The 17,667-nt window shown below is 42.1% G+C and overlaps 2 protein-coding genes across 5 annotated transcripts in view; one reads left to right on the forward strand and one right to left on the reverse strand.

The window, feature by feature from the left end:
* Positions 1-17,667, reverse strand: part of LOC139765831 (apolipoprotein D-like) — a 342,288-nt gene that overhangs the window by 173,408 nt on the left and 151,213 nt on the right. The window lies entirely within an intron of this gene.
* LOC139765826 (uncharacterized) overlaps positions 1-17,667 on the forward strand; it is a 141,655-nt gene that overhangs the window by 109,652 nt on the left and 14,336 nt on the right. For all 4 annotated transcript variants that reach the window (XM_071693637.1, XM_071693639.1, XM_071693638.1 and 1 more), the window contains 4 exons: positions 14,389-14,501; positions 16,351-16,470; positions 16,967-17,161; positions 17,400-17,609. In XM_071693637.1, the coding sequence (XP_071549738.1) occupies positions 14,389-14,501; positions 16,351-16,470; positions 16,967-17,161; positions 17,400-17,609 (638 nt within the window). The remainder of the gene's footprint in view (positions 1-14,388; positions 14,502-16,350; positions 16,471-16,966; positions 17,162-17,399; positions 17,610-17,667) is intronic.

Genomic DNA, 17,667 nt, shown 5'->3' on the forward strand with positions numbered 1-17,667 from the left:
TACATGTTCTATATAAAGAAAATGGGATGTGTGGGGACAGCGTACACTAAAAGATAATGGAAGAGGGTAATGGGGGTTTCAAGCTATGCCTGGGTAGAACTCCCTCTCCCTGTAAGGTAGATAGATAGATAGATAGATAGAGAGAGAGAGAGAGAGAGAGAGAGAGAGAGAGAGAGAGAGAGAGAGAGAGAGAGAGAGAGAGAGAGAGAGAGAGAGAGAGAGAGAGAGAGAGAGAGCAGCCTTTTGCACCACACAGGAGCTGCCATTTTAAATGGGGCTGAAGAGGTGTGGGGGGAAGAAAAGAGAAGAGTTAGTTAGTAAATGAATTATCATTATTATTTATTTTTTACCCTGACCTAGCTAATCCTCTTTAGAAACCACCTAACTAACTCCTCTTTAGAAACCCCCCTAACCTCTTTAGAAACCTCCTAACTAACTCCTCTTTAGAAACCACTTAACTAACTCCTCTTTAGAAACCTTCTACTAACTCCTCTTTAGAAACCACTTAACTAACTCCTCTTTAGAAACCCCCTAACTAACTCCTCTTTAGAAACCCCTAACTAACTCCTCTTTAGAAACCACTTAATTAACTCCTCTTTAGAAACCCCCTAACTAACTCCTCTTTAGAAACCCCTCACTAACTCCTCTTTAGAACCCCCTAACTAACTCCTCTTTAGAAACCACTTAACTAACTCCTCTTTAGAAACCCCCTAACTAAATCCTCTTTAGAAACCCCCGAACTAACTCCTCTTTAGAAACCCCCAAACTAACTCCTCTTTTGAAACCCCCGAACTAACTCCTCTTTAGAAACCCCCTAACTCCTCTTTAGAAACCACTTAACTAACTCCTCTTTAGAAACCCCCTAACTAACTCCTCTTTAGAAACCAGAAACCCCCTAACTCCTCTTTAGAAACGCCCTAACTCCTTTTGAAACCACCTAACTAACTCCTCTTTAGAAACCCCCTAACTAACTCCTCTTTAGAAATCACCTAACTAACTCCTCTTTAGAAACCACCTAACCAACTCCTCTTTAAAAACCACCTAACTAACTCCTCTTTAGAAACCCCCTAACTCCTCTTTTGAAACCACCTAACTAACTCCTCTTTTGAAACCACCTAACTAACTCCTCTTTTGAAACCACCTAACTAACTCCTCTTTAGAAACCCCCAAACTAACGCCTCTTTAGGAACCACCTAACTCCTCTTTAGAAACCCCCTAACTAACTCCTCTTTAGAAACCCCCTAACTCCTCTTTAGAAACCACTTAACTAACTCCTCTTTAGAAACCCTCTAACTCCTCTTTAGAAACCACCTAACTAACTCCTCTTTAGAAACCCCATAACTCCTTTTTAGAAACCACTTAACTAACTCCTCTTTAGTAACCACTTAACTAACTCCTGTTTAGAAACCCCCCAACTCCTCTTTAGAAACCCCCTAACTCCTCTTTAGAAATCACTTAACTAACTCCTCTTTAGAAACCACTTAACTAACTCCCCCTTAGAAACCACTTAACTAATTCCTCTTTAGAAACCACTTAACTAACTCCTCATTAGAAACCCCTAAGTAACTCCTCTTTAGAAACCCCCTAACTAACTCCTCTTTAGAAACCCCTAACTCTTTTTTGTAACCCCCTAACTAACTCATCTTTAGAAACCCCCCTAACTAACTCCTCTTTAGAAACCACTTAACTAACTCCCCCTTAGAAACCACTTAACTAATTCCTCTTTAGAAACCACTTAACTAACTCCTCATTAGAAACCCCTAAGTAACTCCTCTTTAGAAACCCCCTAAGTAACTCCTCTTTAGAAACCCCCTAACTAACTCCTCTTTAGAAACCCCTAACTCTTTTTTGTAACCCCCTAACTAACTCATCTTTAGAAACCCCCAACTAACTCCTCTTTAGAAACCCCGTAAGTCCTCTTTAGAAACCCCATAAGTCCTCTTTGGAAACCACTTAACTAACTCTTTAGAAACCACTTAACTAACTCCTCTTTAGAAACCACTTAACTAACTTCTCTTTAGAAACCCCCTAATTAACTCCTCTTTAGAAACCACTTAATTAACTCCTCTTTAGAAACCCCCTAGCTAACTCCTCTTTAAAAACCACCTAACTCCTCTTTAGAAACCCCTAAGTCCTCTTTAGAAACCACTTAACTAACTCCTCTTTAGAAACCACTTAACTAACTCCTCTTTAGAAACCTCCTAACTAACTCCTCTTTAGAAACCACTTAATTGAGGCTACGTTTTCTACCTCAACTTCAAAAATAAATTTCCGGCCTTAGGTTGCGTTCGCTGAGGGTTTTCCTTAATTTCTTTTTTTTTTTTAGCTTTTTAATTAATTTCTCCTAATGACCATAGCCCTTGGCAATCACTAATTAATTCGGGTGATTCAAAATGTCCCTAAATCAAGCTTCCTTGTCTTCGAAAATGTCCATTGTAAAGTGGTGCCCTTAAACTAGAACCTCACATCTTTTAAACCACCTAACCACCTAATATAACCTAAATTTAACCACCTAACCAAACCTAAATTTAACCACCTAACCAAACCTAAATTTAACCACCTAACCTAACCTAACCTAACCTAACCTAATATAACCTAAATTTAACCACCTAACCTAACCTAACCTAACCACCTAATATAACCTAAATTTAACCACCTAACCTAACCTAACCTAACCACCTAATATAACCTAAATTTAACCACCTAATATAACCTAAATTTAACCACCTAACCAAACCTAAATTTAACCACCTAACCAAACCTAAATTTAACCACCTAACCAAACCTAAATTTAACCACCTAACCTAACCTAAATTTAACCACCTAACCTAACCTAAATTTAACCACCTAACCTAACCTAACTTAACCACCTAATATAACCTAAATTTAACCACCTAACCTAACCTAACCTAACCTAACCACCTAATATAACCTAAATTTAAGTACCTAACCTAACCTAACCACCTAACCACATAATATAACCTAAATTTAACCACCTAACCAAACCTAAATTTAACCACCTAACCAAACCTAAATTCAACCACCTAACCTAACCTAAATTTAACCACCTAACCACCTAATATAACCTAAATTCAACCACCTAACCTAACCTAAATTTAACCACCTAACCACCTAATATAACCAAAATTTAACCACCTAGAAAAACAAACAAAACCATTGAACATCTAAATTACTTTCTAGATTTGAACTAGGCACGCGAAGTTAAGATCAAAATTCTCAGTGGAAGGAAAGGAGTAGAAATGGCGTTAGCAACATGAACAGACTCCACATTTGTCACCACACAGAGATGAAATATATATATATATATATATATATATATATATATATATATATATATATATATATATATATATATATATATATATATATATATATGTATATATATATATATATATATATATATATATATATATATGGCAGCCTTCATTAGCGCCAAGCCTAACCCAACAGTGAGGTTGTGAGGTGGACAGTGAGGTTGTGTGAGGACAGTGAGGTTGTGTGAGGACGGTGAGGTTATGTGAGGACAGTGAGGTTATGTGAGGATAGTGAGGCTGTGTGAGGACACTGAGGTTGTGTGAGGAGGACAGTGAGGTTGTGTGAGGATAGTGAGGTTATGTGAGGACAGTGAGGTTGTGTGAGGACAGTGAGGTTGTGTGAGGATAGTGAGTTTGTGTGAGGACAGTGAGGTTGTGTGAGGACAGTGAGGTTGTGTGAGGACAGTGAGGTTGTGTGAGGACAGTGAGGTTGTGTGAGGATAGTGAGGTTATGTGAGGACAGTGAGGTTGTGTGAGGACTGTGAGGTTGTGTGAGGATAGTGAGTTTGTGTGAGGACAGTGAGGTTGTGTGAGGACAGTGAGGTTGTGTGAGGATAGTGAGGTTATGTGAGGACAGTGAGGTTGTGTGAGGACAGTGAGGTTGTGTGAGGATAGTGAGTTTGTGTGAGGACAGTGAGGTTGTGTGAGGACAGTGAGGTTGTGTGAGGACAGTGAGGTTGTGTGAGGACAGTGAGGTTATGTGAGGACAGTGAGGTTGTGTGAGGACAGTGAGGTTGTGTGAGGACAGTGAGGTTGTGTGAGGAGGACAGTGAAGTTGTATGAGGAGGACAGTGAGGTTGTGTGAGGACAGTGAGGTTATGTGAGGACAGTGAGGTCATGTGAGGACGACAGTGAGGTTATGTGAGGACGACAGTGAGGTTGTGTGAGGACACTAAGGTTGTGTGAGGACAGTGAGGTTGTGTGAGGACAGTGAGGTTATGTAAGGACAGTGAGGTTATTTGAGGACAGTGAGGTTTTGTGAGGACAGTGAGGTTGTGTGAGGAGGACAGTGAGGTTGTGAGGAGGACAGTGAGGTTGTGTGAGGACAGTTAGGTTATGTGAGGACAGTGACGTTGTGTGAGGACACTGAGGTTGTGTGAGGAGGACAGCGAGGTTGTGTGAGGAGGACACTGAGGTTTTGTGAGGACAGTGAGGTTATGTGAGGACAGTGAGGTTGTGAGGTGGACAGTGAGGTTATGTGAGGACAGTGAGGTTATATGAGGACAGTGAGGTTGTGTGAGGACAGTGAGGTTGTGTGGGGAGGACAGTGAGGTTGTGTGAGGAGGACAGTGAGGTTGTGTGAGGACAATGAGGTTGTGTGAGGACAGTGAGGTTGTGTGGGGACAGTGAGGTTGTGTGAGAACAGTGAGGTTGTGAGGACAGTGACGCTGTGTGAGAACAGTGAGGTTGTGAGGACAGTGAGGTTATGTGAGGACAGTGAGGTTGTGTAGGAGGACAGTGAGGTTGTGTGGGGAGGACAGTGAGGTTGTGTGAGGAGGACAGTGAGGTTGTGTGAGGACAGTGAGGTTGTGTGAGGAGGACAGTGAGGTTGTGTGAGGAGGACAGTGAGGTTGTGTGAGGACACTGAGGTTGTGTGAGGAGGACAGTGAGGTTGTGTGAGGAGGACAGTGAGGTTGTGTGAGGACAGTGAAGTTGTGTGGGGACAATGAGGTGGTGTGAGGACAGTGAGGTTGTGTGAGGAGGACAGTGAGGTTGTGTGAGGACAGTGAAGTTGTGTGAGGAGGACAGTGAGGTTATGTGAGGACAGTGAGGTTATATGAGGACAGTGAGATTGTGTGAGGACAGTGAGGTTATGTGAGGACAGTGAGGTTGTGTGAGGACAGTGAGATTGTGTGAGGATAGTGAGGTTGTGTGAGGACAGTGAGGTTGTGTGAGGAGGACAGTGAGGTTGTGTGAGGATAGTGAGGTTATGTGAGGACAGTGAGGTTGTGTGAGGACAGTGAGATTGTGTGAGGACAGTGAGGTTGTGTGAGGACAGTGAGGTTGTGTGAGGACAGTGAGGTTGTGTGAGGAGGACAGTGAGGTTGTGTGAGGACAGTGAGGTTGTGTGAGGACAGTGAGGTTGTGTGAGGAGGACAGTGAGGTTGTGTGAGGACACTGAGGTTGTGTGAGGTTGTGTGAGCCACTCAGGCCATTCAACCACTCACAACAGCAATTAGTTTTGGGACTGCTCATCCCAAAACCCCAGGCGAAGAAACCCAACCCCACCCACCACCCCACAACCCCACACATATTAATGTGTTTGAGGGAAGATAACCTCATTTTCAAACCTCCACGCCAGTGTTCACTCCTAAATCAACCTCACCACACGGGCCAATGTGACTGGAGTTTCCACCTCCCGGCCATTAACCTCACCGTCAACCTCATCACACAATGTGTAAAGATAGTGGTCCAGGAGAGTGGTCGTCTTAACCCCATGTTCAACCTCACCCCTTCATCTTCACCTTCAAGCGATCCAGGCTAATGTTCAACCCCACGGTTTATCCTAACCCCAAGTTCAACCTCACCCCTCATCTTCAAACGATCCAGGATTGTGTGTTCATCTCAACCCCACGTCGTTCAACCTCACCCCTCACCTTCACCTTCAAGCGATCCAGGCTTGTGTGTGTGTGTGTGTGTGTGTGTGTTCATCTCAACCCCACGTCGTTCAACCTCACCATCAAGCGATCCAGGCTTGTGTGTGTGTGTGCGTGTGTGTGTTCACCTTAACCCCACGTCGTTCAACCTCACCATCAAGCGATCCAGGCTTGTGTGTGTGTGTGTGTGTGTGTGTGTGTGTGTGTGTGTTCATCTCAACCCCACGTCGTTCAACCTCACCATCAAGCGATCCAGGCTTGTGTGTGTGTGTGTGTGTGTGTGTGTGTGTGTGTGTGTGTGTTCATCTCAACCCCACGTCGTTCAACCTCACCATCAAGCGATCCAGGCTTGTGTGTGTGTGTGTGCGTGCGTGTGTTCACCTTAACCCCAAGTCATTCAACCTCGCCCCCTCACCTTCACCTTCAAAGCCAGTCATGAACACATTGCGCCATGCCGGCCAACAATAGATGTTCACTCAGGCATAACCTCCTCCTGCTCCTCCTCCTCCTCTTCCTCCTCCTCCTCTTCCCCCTCCTCCTCTTCCCCTCCTCCTCTTCCCCCTCCTCCTCTTCCTCCTCCTCCTCTTCCCCCTCCTCTCCTCTTCCTCCTCCTCCTCTTCCTCTTCCTCCTCTTCCTCCTCCTCTTCCCCCTCCTCCTCTTCCTCCTCCTCTTCCCCCTCCTCCTCTTCCTCTTCCTCCTCTTCCTCCTCCTCCTCTTCCTCCTCCTCTTCCTCTTCCTCTTCCCCCTCCTCCTCCTCCTCCTCTTCCTCCTCCTCCTCCTCCTCCTCTTCCTCCTCCTCTTCCTTCTATTGACTATCCCCCGGCCCATGGCCGCGAGGGTAACTTATTTTCTATCTTCAGTCGCATCTGCTAAACTTATCGTCCATTCGAGGTGTGTATATCTATCTATCTATCTATCTATCTATCTATCTATCTCCGTGGCTCTTCGTCGACTTTCACTACCATTTTGGTCGGTCTTATTTGACGAGCCAAGTCGTAATTTCACGTCTGTCTGTCTGTCTTGGTGTGTGTGTGTGTGTGTGTGTGTGTGTGTGTGTGTGTGTGTGTGTGTGTGTGTGTGGGCGTGTGTGGAGGTCTTTGAGGGTCTCTAAGGGTCTTTGTGGAGTCTTACCACCATTTAATTTGTATTTTTTATGTCCGTTTGTCTGGGTGTTTTGTCTACCCCAGTCCTCCCTCTTTCTCTCTCTCCCTCCTATCCCATCCTTCCTTCCTCTTTTATAGTCTCATTTCCTCAAATGTGCTTTCTCCTATTCTCTCTCTCGTCCTCTTCCACTCTCATGCATCTTTGGCTCAGCAGCAGCGCCCATGTAGTTTCAGCTAGAGAAATATATATATATATATATATATATATATATATATATATATATATATATATATATATATATATATATATATATATATATATGTCCAGGGTGTATGTACCCAGTCTATGAAAAATGGCCAAAAGCCTAACTGATTACAGATAAGGTCATGGGAGTCCTCACACACAGGGTAAGGTTTATCTGTTATCAGTGTGAGACCAAAATTCCAATATTACACTACACCAGAGAGGGAGTTCATAGTTGGGTTCTAGTAGTAAAGGAAGAAAAGAGGTGGTTATCTATCGACGCTGATGATAGATACGAAGTGCCAAAGGACTTCCGATAGGACTGAACTTCCCTATGAAGCTAAGGGGGTAAATGGAGGGAGGAGGGGAGGAAGTAAATGTACATATAACATCCAAGAAATAAAATGACTACAAGGTTAAAAAGGTTGAGGAAGGGACAAGAGTAAAACATAAACATTCATGAAAGCCAAGCTTGGGTCTCCTTCGTCAGCAGGCCTCTCAGGAGTTCGCCTATGTGCCATTACTGGCACAAATGGGATGCGAGTTCTTGGTATGCCACTATACCGTCAAAAGAGACTTCATCTAGGCCCTCAGAGATTGTGATCTCTCTATCCACACTGGCCCTCATTGCGTCTGGGATATTCACCACTTCGCCACACACTGGTTCACTTCATCTCTTCATGGTTCCATTTGCTACCACATCCACTCCTCGGGCTCTGAGACATTTCATTTCCTTCAAGTTCTTTCCGTTCAAACTCTTACTCCAAGTAACCTGTCTCTCTCAATTGCTTATCCTAATACGCGTGGTTTATTCACATTTACACTCAAATTTCTCCTTTCACACATTCCAAATATCTTCTTTGGTATAGCACTTTTCATTTTGGCTACAACCACATCAAGCATTCAGACACTCCATCCTAGGCCTTCGAAGGAAGAGGAGCGCTCTTCGCTTGGCTCCTCCTCCTGTTCCAATTTCTAGAAATTAAAAGCGACAAGAAAAGGATGGTTTCTAGCCCCTCACTCACGATATGAGGGGAATACATAGGAAGTACTCCTTTTCCCCTATCCCGGGGATATATATATATATATATATATATATATATATATATATATGGTGTGGGAGGCGAGTTGTTAGAAGCAGTGAAAAGTTTTTATCGAGGATGTAAGGCATGTGTACGTGTAGGAAGAGAGGAAAGTGATTGGTTCTCAGTGAATGTAGGTTTGCGGCAGGGGTGTGTGATGTCTCCATGGTTGTTTAATTTGTTTATGGATGGGGTTGTTAGGGAGGTAAATGCAAGAGTCCTGGAAAGAGGGGCAAGTATGAAGTCTGTTGGGGATGAGAGAGCTTGGGAAGTGAGTCAGTTGTTGTTCGCTGATGATACAGCGCTGGTGGCTGATTCATGTGAGAAACTGCAGAAGCTGGTGACTGAGTTTGGTAAAGTGTGTGGAAGAAGAAAGTTAAGAGTAAATGTGAATAAGAGCAAGGTTATTAGGTACAGTAGGGGTGAGGGTCAAGTCAATTGGGAGGTGAGTTTGAATGGAGAAAAACTGGAGGAAGTGAAGTGTTTTAGATATCTGGGAGTGGATCTGGCAGCGGATGGAACCATGGAAGCGGAAGTGGATCATAGGGTGGGGGAGGGGGCGAAAATTTTGGGAGCCTTGAAAAATGTGTGGAAGTCGAGAACATTATCTCGGAAAGCAAAAATGGGTATGTTTGAAGGAATAGTGGTTCCAACAATGTTGTATGGTTGCGAGGCGTGGGCTATGGATAGAGATGTGCGCAGGAGGATGGATGTGCTGGAAATGAGATGTTTGAGGACAATGTGTGGTGTGAGGTGGTTTGAGCGAGTGAGTAACGTAAGGGTAAGAGAGATGTGTGGAAATAAAAAGAGCGTGGTTGAGAGAGCAGAAGAGGGTGTTTTGAAATGGTTTGGGCACATGGAGAGAATGAGCGAGGAAAGATTGACCAAGAGGATATATGTGTCGGAGGTGGAGGGAACGAGGAGAAGAGGGAGACCAAATTGGAGGTGGAAAGATGGAGTGAAAAAGATTTTGTGTGATCGGGGCCTGAACATGCAGGAGGGTGAAAGGAGGGCAAGGAATAGAGTGAATTGGAGCGATGTGGTATACAGGGGTTGACGTGCTGTCAGTGGATTGAAGCAAGGCATGTGAAGCGTCTGGGGTAAACCATGGAAAGCTGTGTAGGTATGTATATTTGCGTGTGTGGACGTATGTACATGTGTATGGGGGGGGGGGGGGCCATTTCTTTCGTCTGTTTCCTTGCGCTACCTCGCAAACGCGGGAGACAGCGACAAATTATAAAAAAAAAAAAAAAAAAAAATATATATATATATATATATATATATATATATATATATATATATATATATATATATATATATATATATATATATATTTGGGTGTTACCAGACTCTGCCTGCACAAAGTTACACCGCAAGTGAAGAACGGAAAGTCACCTTCGCAAGGCTGTACCACAGGAAGTACAGTCTTGTCAAAGAATTTCCCTCTACAAGGGAGTCTACATTTCCCTGCTACTGGAAGTAGTGCAGCACAGAAAGGTACTGGGTAACACCAGAAATCTTGCATAAAAACTGGTCTTGGGTACTTATGAATAAATGGATTTGTATGGAGCATTTATGGATCTGGAGAAGGCATATGATAGAGTTGATATAGATGCTCTGTGGAAGGTATTAAGAATATATGGTATGGGAGGCAAGTTGTTAGAAGCAGTGAAGGATGTAAGGCATGTGTACGAGTAGGAAGAAAGGAAAGTGACTGGTTCTCAGTAAATGTCGGTTTGCGGCAGGGGTGCGTGATGTCTCCATGGTTGTTTAATTTGTTTATGGATGAGGTTGTTAGGGAGGTGAATGCAAGAGTTTTGGAGAGAGGGGCAAGTATGCAGTCAGTTGTGGATGAAAGAGCTTGGGAAGTGAGTCAGTTGTTGTTCGCTGATGATATAGCACTTGTGGCTGATTTGGGTGAGAAACCGCAGAAATTGGTGACTGACTTTGGTAAAGTGTGTGAAAGAAGAAAGCTGAGAGCAAATGTGAATAAGAGCAAGGTTATTAGGTACAGTACGGTTGAGTGACAAGTCAATTTGGAGGTACGTCTGAATGGAGAAAAACTGGAGGAAGTGAAGTGTTTTAGATATCTGGGAGTGGATTTGGCAGCGGATGGAACCATGGAAGCGGAAATGAGTCATAGGGTGGGAAAGGGGGTGAAAGTTCTGGGAGCGTTGAAAAATGTGTGGAAGACGAGAATGTTATCTCGGAAAGCAAAAATGGGTATGTTTGAAGGAATAATGGTTACGACAATGTTATATGATTGCAAGGTGTGGGCTATAGATAGAGTGGTGCAGAGGAGGGTGGATGTGTTGGAAATGAGATGTTTGAGGACAATATGTGGTGTGAGGTGGTTTGATCGAGTAAGTAACGTAAGGGTAAAAGAGATGTGTGGTAATAAAATGAGTGTGGTTGAGAGAGCAGAAGAGGGTGTTTTGAAATGGTTTGGTCACATGGAGAGAATAAGTGAGGAAAGATTGACAAAGAGGATATATATGTCAGAGGTGGAGGGAATGAGGAGAAGTGGGAGACCAAATTGGAGGTGGAAAGATGGAGTGAAAAAGATTTTGAGTGATCAGGGCCTGAACATGCAGGAGGGTGAAAGGAGGGCAAGGAATAGAGTGAATTGGAACGATGTGGTATACCGGGGTCGGCGTGTTGTCAGTGGATTGAACCAGGGCATGTGAAGTGTCTGGGGTAAACCATGGAAAGTTGTGTGGGGCCTGGATGTGGAAAGGGAGCTGTGGTTTCAGTGCATTATACATGACAGCTAGAGACTGAGTGTGAACGAATGGGGCCTTTGTTGTCTTTTCCTAGTGCTACCTCGCACACATGCGGGGGGAGGGGGTTGTCATTTCATGTGTGGCGGGGTGGCGACGGGAATGAATAAGGGCAGACAGTATGAATTATGTGCATGTGTATATATGTATATGTCTGTGTGTGTATATATATATATGTATACGATGAGATGTATAGGTATGTATATGTGCATGTGTGGATGTATATGTATATACATGTGTATGTGGGTGGGTTGGGCCATTCTTTCATGTTTCCTACGCTACCTCGCTAACGTGGGAGACAGCGACAAAGTATAATATAATAACATAATATATAAATGTTAAGTGTTACCGGACTCTGCCTGATGATTACACCGCACGTGAAAATTCACTTTGGAAAGGCTGTATCGTTGGGAGTACAGTCTCGTTACAGAACTTTCCATTCCAAAGGAGTATACATTTTCCTGCTACTGGACGTAGAGTAGCCATGAAAAGAGGTCCTGGGTACCACTATGACTCTTTCATAGAAATTGGGCCTGGGACACTAGCAATGAATTTACCTGTGTCAGTAAGATACTTCACTAGTTCCTAGTATTACCTGTTATAGATAAACTACTCGTACCATGTCTTACCTTTGCTAGTGAGACATTTCACAAGTACCTAGCCTTACATTTGAAAGATAAACCATTATTACAATGTCTTACATTTGATTTGAAAGATATAAACCATTATTACAATGTCTTACATTTCTTAGTAAGATACCTTCCTAGTACCTAGTATTACCGTTTTGGATGAATCAATAGTCCTTTATCCTAACAATGTAAGATGAATTACCAGTACCTAGTGTTATGTGTGTTAGTAAGGTAATCCCACTAGTACCATGTCAGTGTTAGGTGAATCACTAGTTCCTGGTCTTACTTGCATTAGTATAATATCCCAATGGGACCAAGTATTACAAGTAAAAATGAGATATTCCACTAACCAAAAATTATACCTATATAATTGATGTGCCACAATCCCTGAATCTTCATTACAACTCTGGTTATATCTTTGTTTGGATGTAATCCCAGAGGCAATGGATCCTTTTCCCATTAATAGAGCTCAAATATTAATGCCTTACCTAAGACGATATCTCACACTCAGTGGATCTTATCTGTTTGAAATGAGTCTCACTGGTAACCTGTCTATGTAAAGAGTCATCTTAATAGTAACAAGTTTAATGAGGCGACACTGTATCTCCTCGAATTTCACTTGGAGCCATGAAGAAATGCCATTGGTAATGATTCTCACCAGAGTCAGAAAGAGGTCTCAGAATCTCACAAGTCTGGAAGATCTCACTATTAAATCTCAAGTGTCAGGGACCAGTCACACTGGTAATGACCTTCACCAGAGATGGTACATATGCCTAAGTCAAGGAGTCTTACCAGCATTATTAATGAAGCTCACTGGAATATTAACTGTCTTATCTGGCTTTAGAAGGAATCTAACTTCTAAGAAGTGATTTAGTTAGAGATGGCAGCAGGTTAACCTAGCAACTCTTACTGGGAGACAGTTACCATCACACATGAGTTTTACTAGTAAAACTAGTAAAGTGATTGTAGAGGGTCACATGTTCTAGTAATGTCGTGTCTAAATAATGAATATCACCCCTGTTAATGATGATTACTATTTTATGACACCGTAAGTCACCTATGTCAGTAATTAACCATACTTGTTTCGATAACAAGCCTTACCAGTGATAACAATATTTCCTATTTGTACTACTAATGAACTTCATCTCTCCTGTTGATGAATTTCATCTGTCTTAGTACAAAGGCTTATTGTGTAATTGATAACAAGTGTTACATACTTCACTTGCAAATATTCACCTGTTATCAATTATGAGTTTATGTGTTTACATAACAGAATTCATTTATTCTTAGTGTTCTTCAGATGTACATTAACAAAGACTGTTAATATAATATAATTAACGAGCTATCTCTGTATTTGTAACAAGTCTCACCAGTGTTAGTAAGTGTTGGTAGCAAGCCTCACTGTACACAAACCTAACCATAAAAAAAATGTACTCTAGCATTAACTCTGAAATGCATGTGTGTTGATCATGTCATGTAATAATAATAGGTCTTATAGAAGTGGGTATTGCTATGTGCCTGTTATAGCAATGAGCTTGAAGTAACACATCTTTTCTACATTCGTAATGAACTTGTGTCAGTGATAAGTGTCAGGTAAAAGAGTACTGAATCGTGAGTATTAGTTACAAGTCTCAATTGTTAGTCTTATCTATGTGAGAGAGTAGCATACCTCACCTGTGTTAGTCTCATCTACATAAGAAAATAGCCATATCTTTGTCAGAAGCAAAACTCACCTGAGTAAGTCTCATGGGCATTAGAAAAAGGAGCCGTCTCTCTGTTAGTAGCACATCCCACTTGTATTAATTTCACATACATTTGAAACGAGCCATGCCTTTATTGGTACCATATCACATCTGTGTTAAGTTCATGTATGTTTAAAAGGAGCCACCCTTTTGTTCGTAGCATACTTCCCATGTGTTAGCCTCATGTACATCTGGAGAAAGCCATTCCCTTGCTGGTAGCATACCTCACCTATTTTAGTCTCATCTACGTCAGAAAGGAGCAGCCCCTTTGTTGATAACATATCTCTGTTGTGTAATTCTAGTCTCACTTGTGTTAGTAATGAGTCGAACCTGTATTAGTAGCCAGCTTTTGGTGTGTTTAAAATGAGTTTCACTTGCAGCACAACTTTACCATAGTTGTGTCAGTTATAAATCTCACTTGTATTAATCCTTTCTAGAGTTAACAGTCTCTCATCTGTGTTGGTAAGGCATTTGACATGCATTAGCTAGGTAGAAATCCTCACCTGAGTTTATAACAAGACTACTGTCAGTGACGAGCCTCACCTGTGTTAGTAATTAGTCTTACTTTTCTTCGTAACAGATCTCACCAGAGTTTGTGAAAAAACTCACCTGTGTCAGAAGTGAGCTTAACATATCAGTAATGATCCTTACCATTGGTGATAACAAAAATAATGTGTGGAAACGAAAGGTTGTACAAGCATCATGTACTGAGCTCATCTGTATTAATGAAGACTCGAACTTGTATTGGTAAAAGATTGTCTTGAGTTAGCAAATGTCTTAGCTGTGTTTGTAATGAATGTTGCCTTAGTAAAGTATACTAGCTATGCTAGAAACTTAGCCTCACCAGTATGAGTAATAAGTGCATCTTATTGCAGTGCCATCGTCAGCCATGGCCCGGTACCCAGGACCAGATGATGTGGTGGTACCCCTTGACCAGCTTATGAAAGCTCCAGTTTCCCTCAATCAGGATGACCCACGCCTCATTCAGGTAATACACTATCCATTTACCTCCACCGTGATTCATCTTTCGTATAAGGACCAGGTACCCTTATGTGGTCCAGATAATCACTATCCATATTCCATAGGTGTTTAAGTATTCCTATCCAGCTGCTTTGTGTGGTCTAGTTACCTCTATCCAATCCCTAAGGAGTCCAGTTAACCCTCTCCACCATACAGCTGCTTTAATTCCCAAGGCACTTTGTTCCGAGTACTTCAGATGGTTCTGTTATTCCACCAACCAGTCGCCATGATTCAGCTACCCCTCCACTCAGCTCCCTAAAATGATTAAGCTAACCCAATATTTATCTATCAAAGATGGTTCAGCTACCCCAACACCCAATTTCCAAATATGATTCAGCTACCCCACCACCCACTTACCAATTATGGGTCAGCTACCCCAACACCCAGCTACATAAGGGGATCCAGCCACCCAAACACACAGCTACCCCAAGATGGTTCAGGTACTACAACACTCACTTTCCCCCATGATGGTTCAGACACCCCACCACTCATGATGTTTCAGATACCCCAGTTCATCTGCCCTGTCACCTGTGCTAGGTAGTACAGAGATCTCCATCCAGCATTTCAAGGTGGTATAGTTATCCCTATTTGTATGTGCTTTATGAAGTTCATGCATGCTAAGCTTGTTGCCCTAATCACCTGTTGAAGTATCCCTCCCTCAACCATATGCCGTAGATGGTTTATGTATCTCCTGCTATATATTTCCATATTTATGTACTTTAGTGCTATTCTGACAGTTGCCAGTAGACAGCTTGTCTCCTTAACGATTCTCATCATGTAGGACTCTTGATCACAGGTTGGGGACAGTGTCGTCTCCCAAGTCCTTCACATAAACAGAATCCTGAAGCTTATTTCTTGCTGGATTATTAATTATATTAAGACCTTCTTTCATTTTGCCCCATCCTCATTACTTTAAAACTGTTCAGGAGAATTTCATCAATCAAGTGTTGGTCTCCTTGTAAGGTGATGCATTCCTCCTTGCTTTTCACTTCTCTTATGACCTTTGCATCATCTGCAAAGATAATCAGGTAGTAAAAATAAATGCCTTCATGTAACTTATTTACATAAATGAAGAAGAGTTGTGGTTCCAGAACAGAAACATAAGGACTGGTCGCCTCGACCCATTTGCAGAGGGGCCCCTCTAACATGTGTCCTTATGTTACAGAGATAACCATCTGTCCATCAAAGTAGTTTTCCCCTTATTTCTGCCTGTTGATCCAGCTTCTTAATCAGCCTTGCATATGGTACAGTATCAAATGCTTTCTGGCAGTCCAGATACACACATTCCACACAGCCTTCCCTTTTGTCTAACACTGAACAACTCGCTCATAGAACTCTACGAGGTTTGTCACTCGTGACCTTTCCCTAAAACCATGCTGTCTCTAAGGTAATTTCTTCTTCACAGAAAGTCACCCACTTTTTTCGAGTAATCTTTTTCATAGCCTTACATACCACACTCATTAGAGAAATCAGTCTATTTAGTTCAGTGCCTTTTCCAAGTTTCCTTTCTTATAGAAAGCTTCGATGTTTACCTTTTTCCAATCCCTTGGTAATTTTTTTTTTTTGAATTTTTGCAGTTGTAATATGTTTGAAATAATACTACTAATGAACAGAATTCCACCCTTGAATGCTTAACTGTTTATAGGGCTTCCGAAGTGTTCACCAAAACATTTTCAAAGCCATACATATCCCTGAAAGCTGATGAAAACTCCATAAGATACACCTTAAATTTTTTTTAGCCTCATAGAATATGTGCATGCTTGAGTTTTGATAAGAATTCATAAACAAATAACTATAATGTGTTACTTGTGTTTCAGCGGATCAGAGCACAGTACCTGCATCCTCCCTCGGACCAACCATACAATCTGGTTCACAGCACTGAAGATGACCCCTCCATGGGCCAGTCACAACAGATCCGTCAGATCCTTGGTGATCAGGTGAGTCTCTTTCATCTGACCCTATGCTCAGGTTAAGTATTTTTCCTCCTGTCTTTATGGTCAGTTGGGCCTATGCCTCTTACCCTTAGGGCACAGTAAGACTGTCCTTTAACCTTGTGGCCATGCAAGCATCCACCTTTCAACCTTTTGTTCATGTTAGACTCTGCCCTCTGATCATTTGGCCAAGCGAGATTCTTTCTCATGACCTTGTAACGTGGTTAGCCTTATTATCTACGGCTTTGAGTTTGGGCATCTCAGTACACGTGAGAAATATGACTACTCTTATTAGATATTCTGGCCAAAATGCCATATAGAGAAGTATAGGTGTACATGCACAAACTGTGAGCTTCTTATTTGTTGGTGGGCTTGCAAATAAGTGAGATAAGGACAAAGAGACAGACACAGAAATTTTGTAAGTTTCAAGATTAGAGTCATGTATATTATACCAAGACTTGATGACATTCCTTTAGCCTCTGTTTACTATATTCTTCTACAGGTGGGTGGGTTCTTTGTGGAGTGTGGTGCCCTTGATGGTGAGACACGCTCCAACACCCTTGTCTTTGAGAAACGGCTTGGTTGGCGTGGTGTGATCATTGAAGGAGATCCCAAGAATTATGAGTTGCTGACAAAGAAGAACCGGAAAGCTTGGTCTGTCAACGCTTGTCTCAGCACATATCCATATCCAAACACTGTAAGCTTTATGAACGGTATGCTTTTCTTACTTGCACAGTTATTACACCTATAACTATATTAATGTAAATGTTTTTCAAAACAATATTATACGTATAATGAAAAACTACATTATTTACTACTTTTATGGAGTCCTTGACTTATACTGACTTGCAACAAGTTATCATTTTCAAACCACCAATACTTTTCTCATGAATTACCTACGTAATGAAGTAACATGATCTTTTAATCCATACAAGGTGATGTTCAAACAAAGCTTCAACATCGGAAAGATCAGCAGCCTGGAGACAGGCCACAAGCGTGAGGGGTATGCAGAAGTGCAGTGCTTGCCAATGTACTCCATCCTGTTGGCTCTTAACACCACTACTATTGACTACTTCAGCTTGGATGTGGAGGGTTCAGAGCTTGGTGTCCTCCGCACAATCCCTTGGGACAAAGTTAACATCAAAGTAATATGAATGAAACCCCTCTATTTCCTTTTCTTAATCATTAAGCAATATGGTTTAA

The sequence above is a fragment of the Panulirus ornatus genome, chromosome 56 (assembly GCF_036320965.1).
Source record: "Panulirus ornatus isolate Po-2019 chromosome 56, ASM3632096v1, whole genome shotgun sequence".
NCBI classification, from domain to species: Eukaryota; Metazoa; Arthropoda; class Malacostraca; order Decapoda; family Palinuridae; genus Panulirus; species Panulirus ornatus.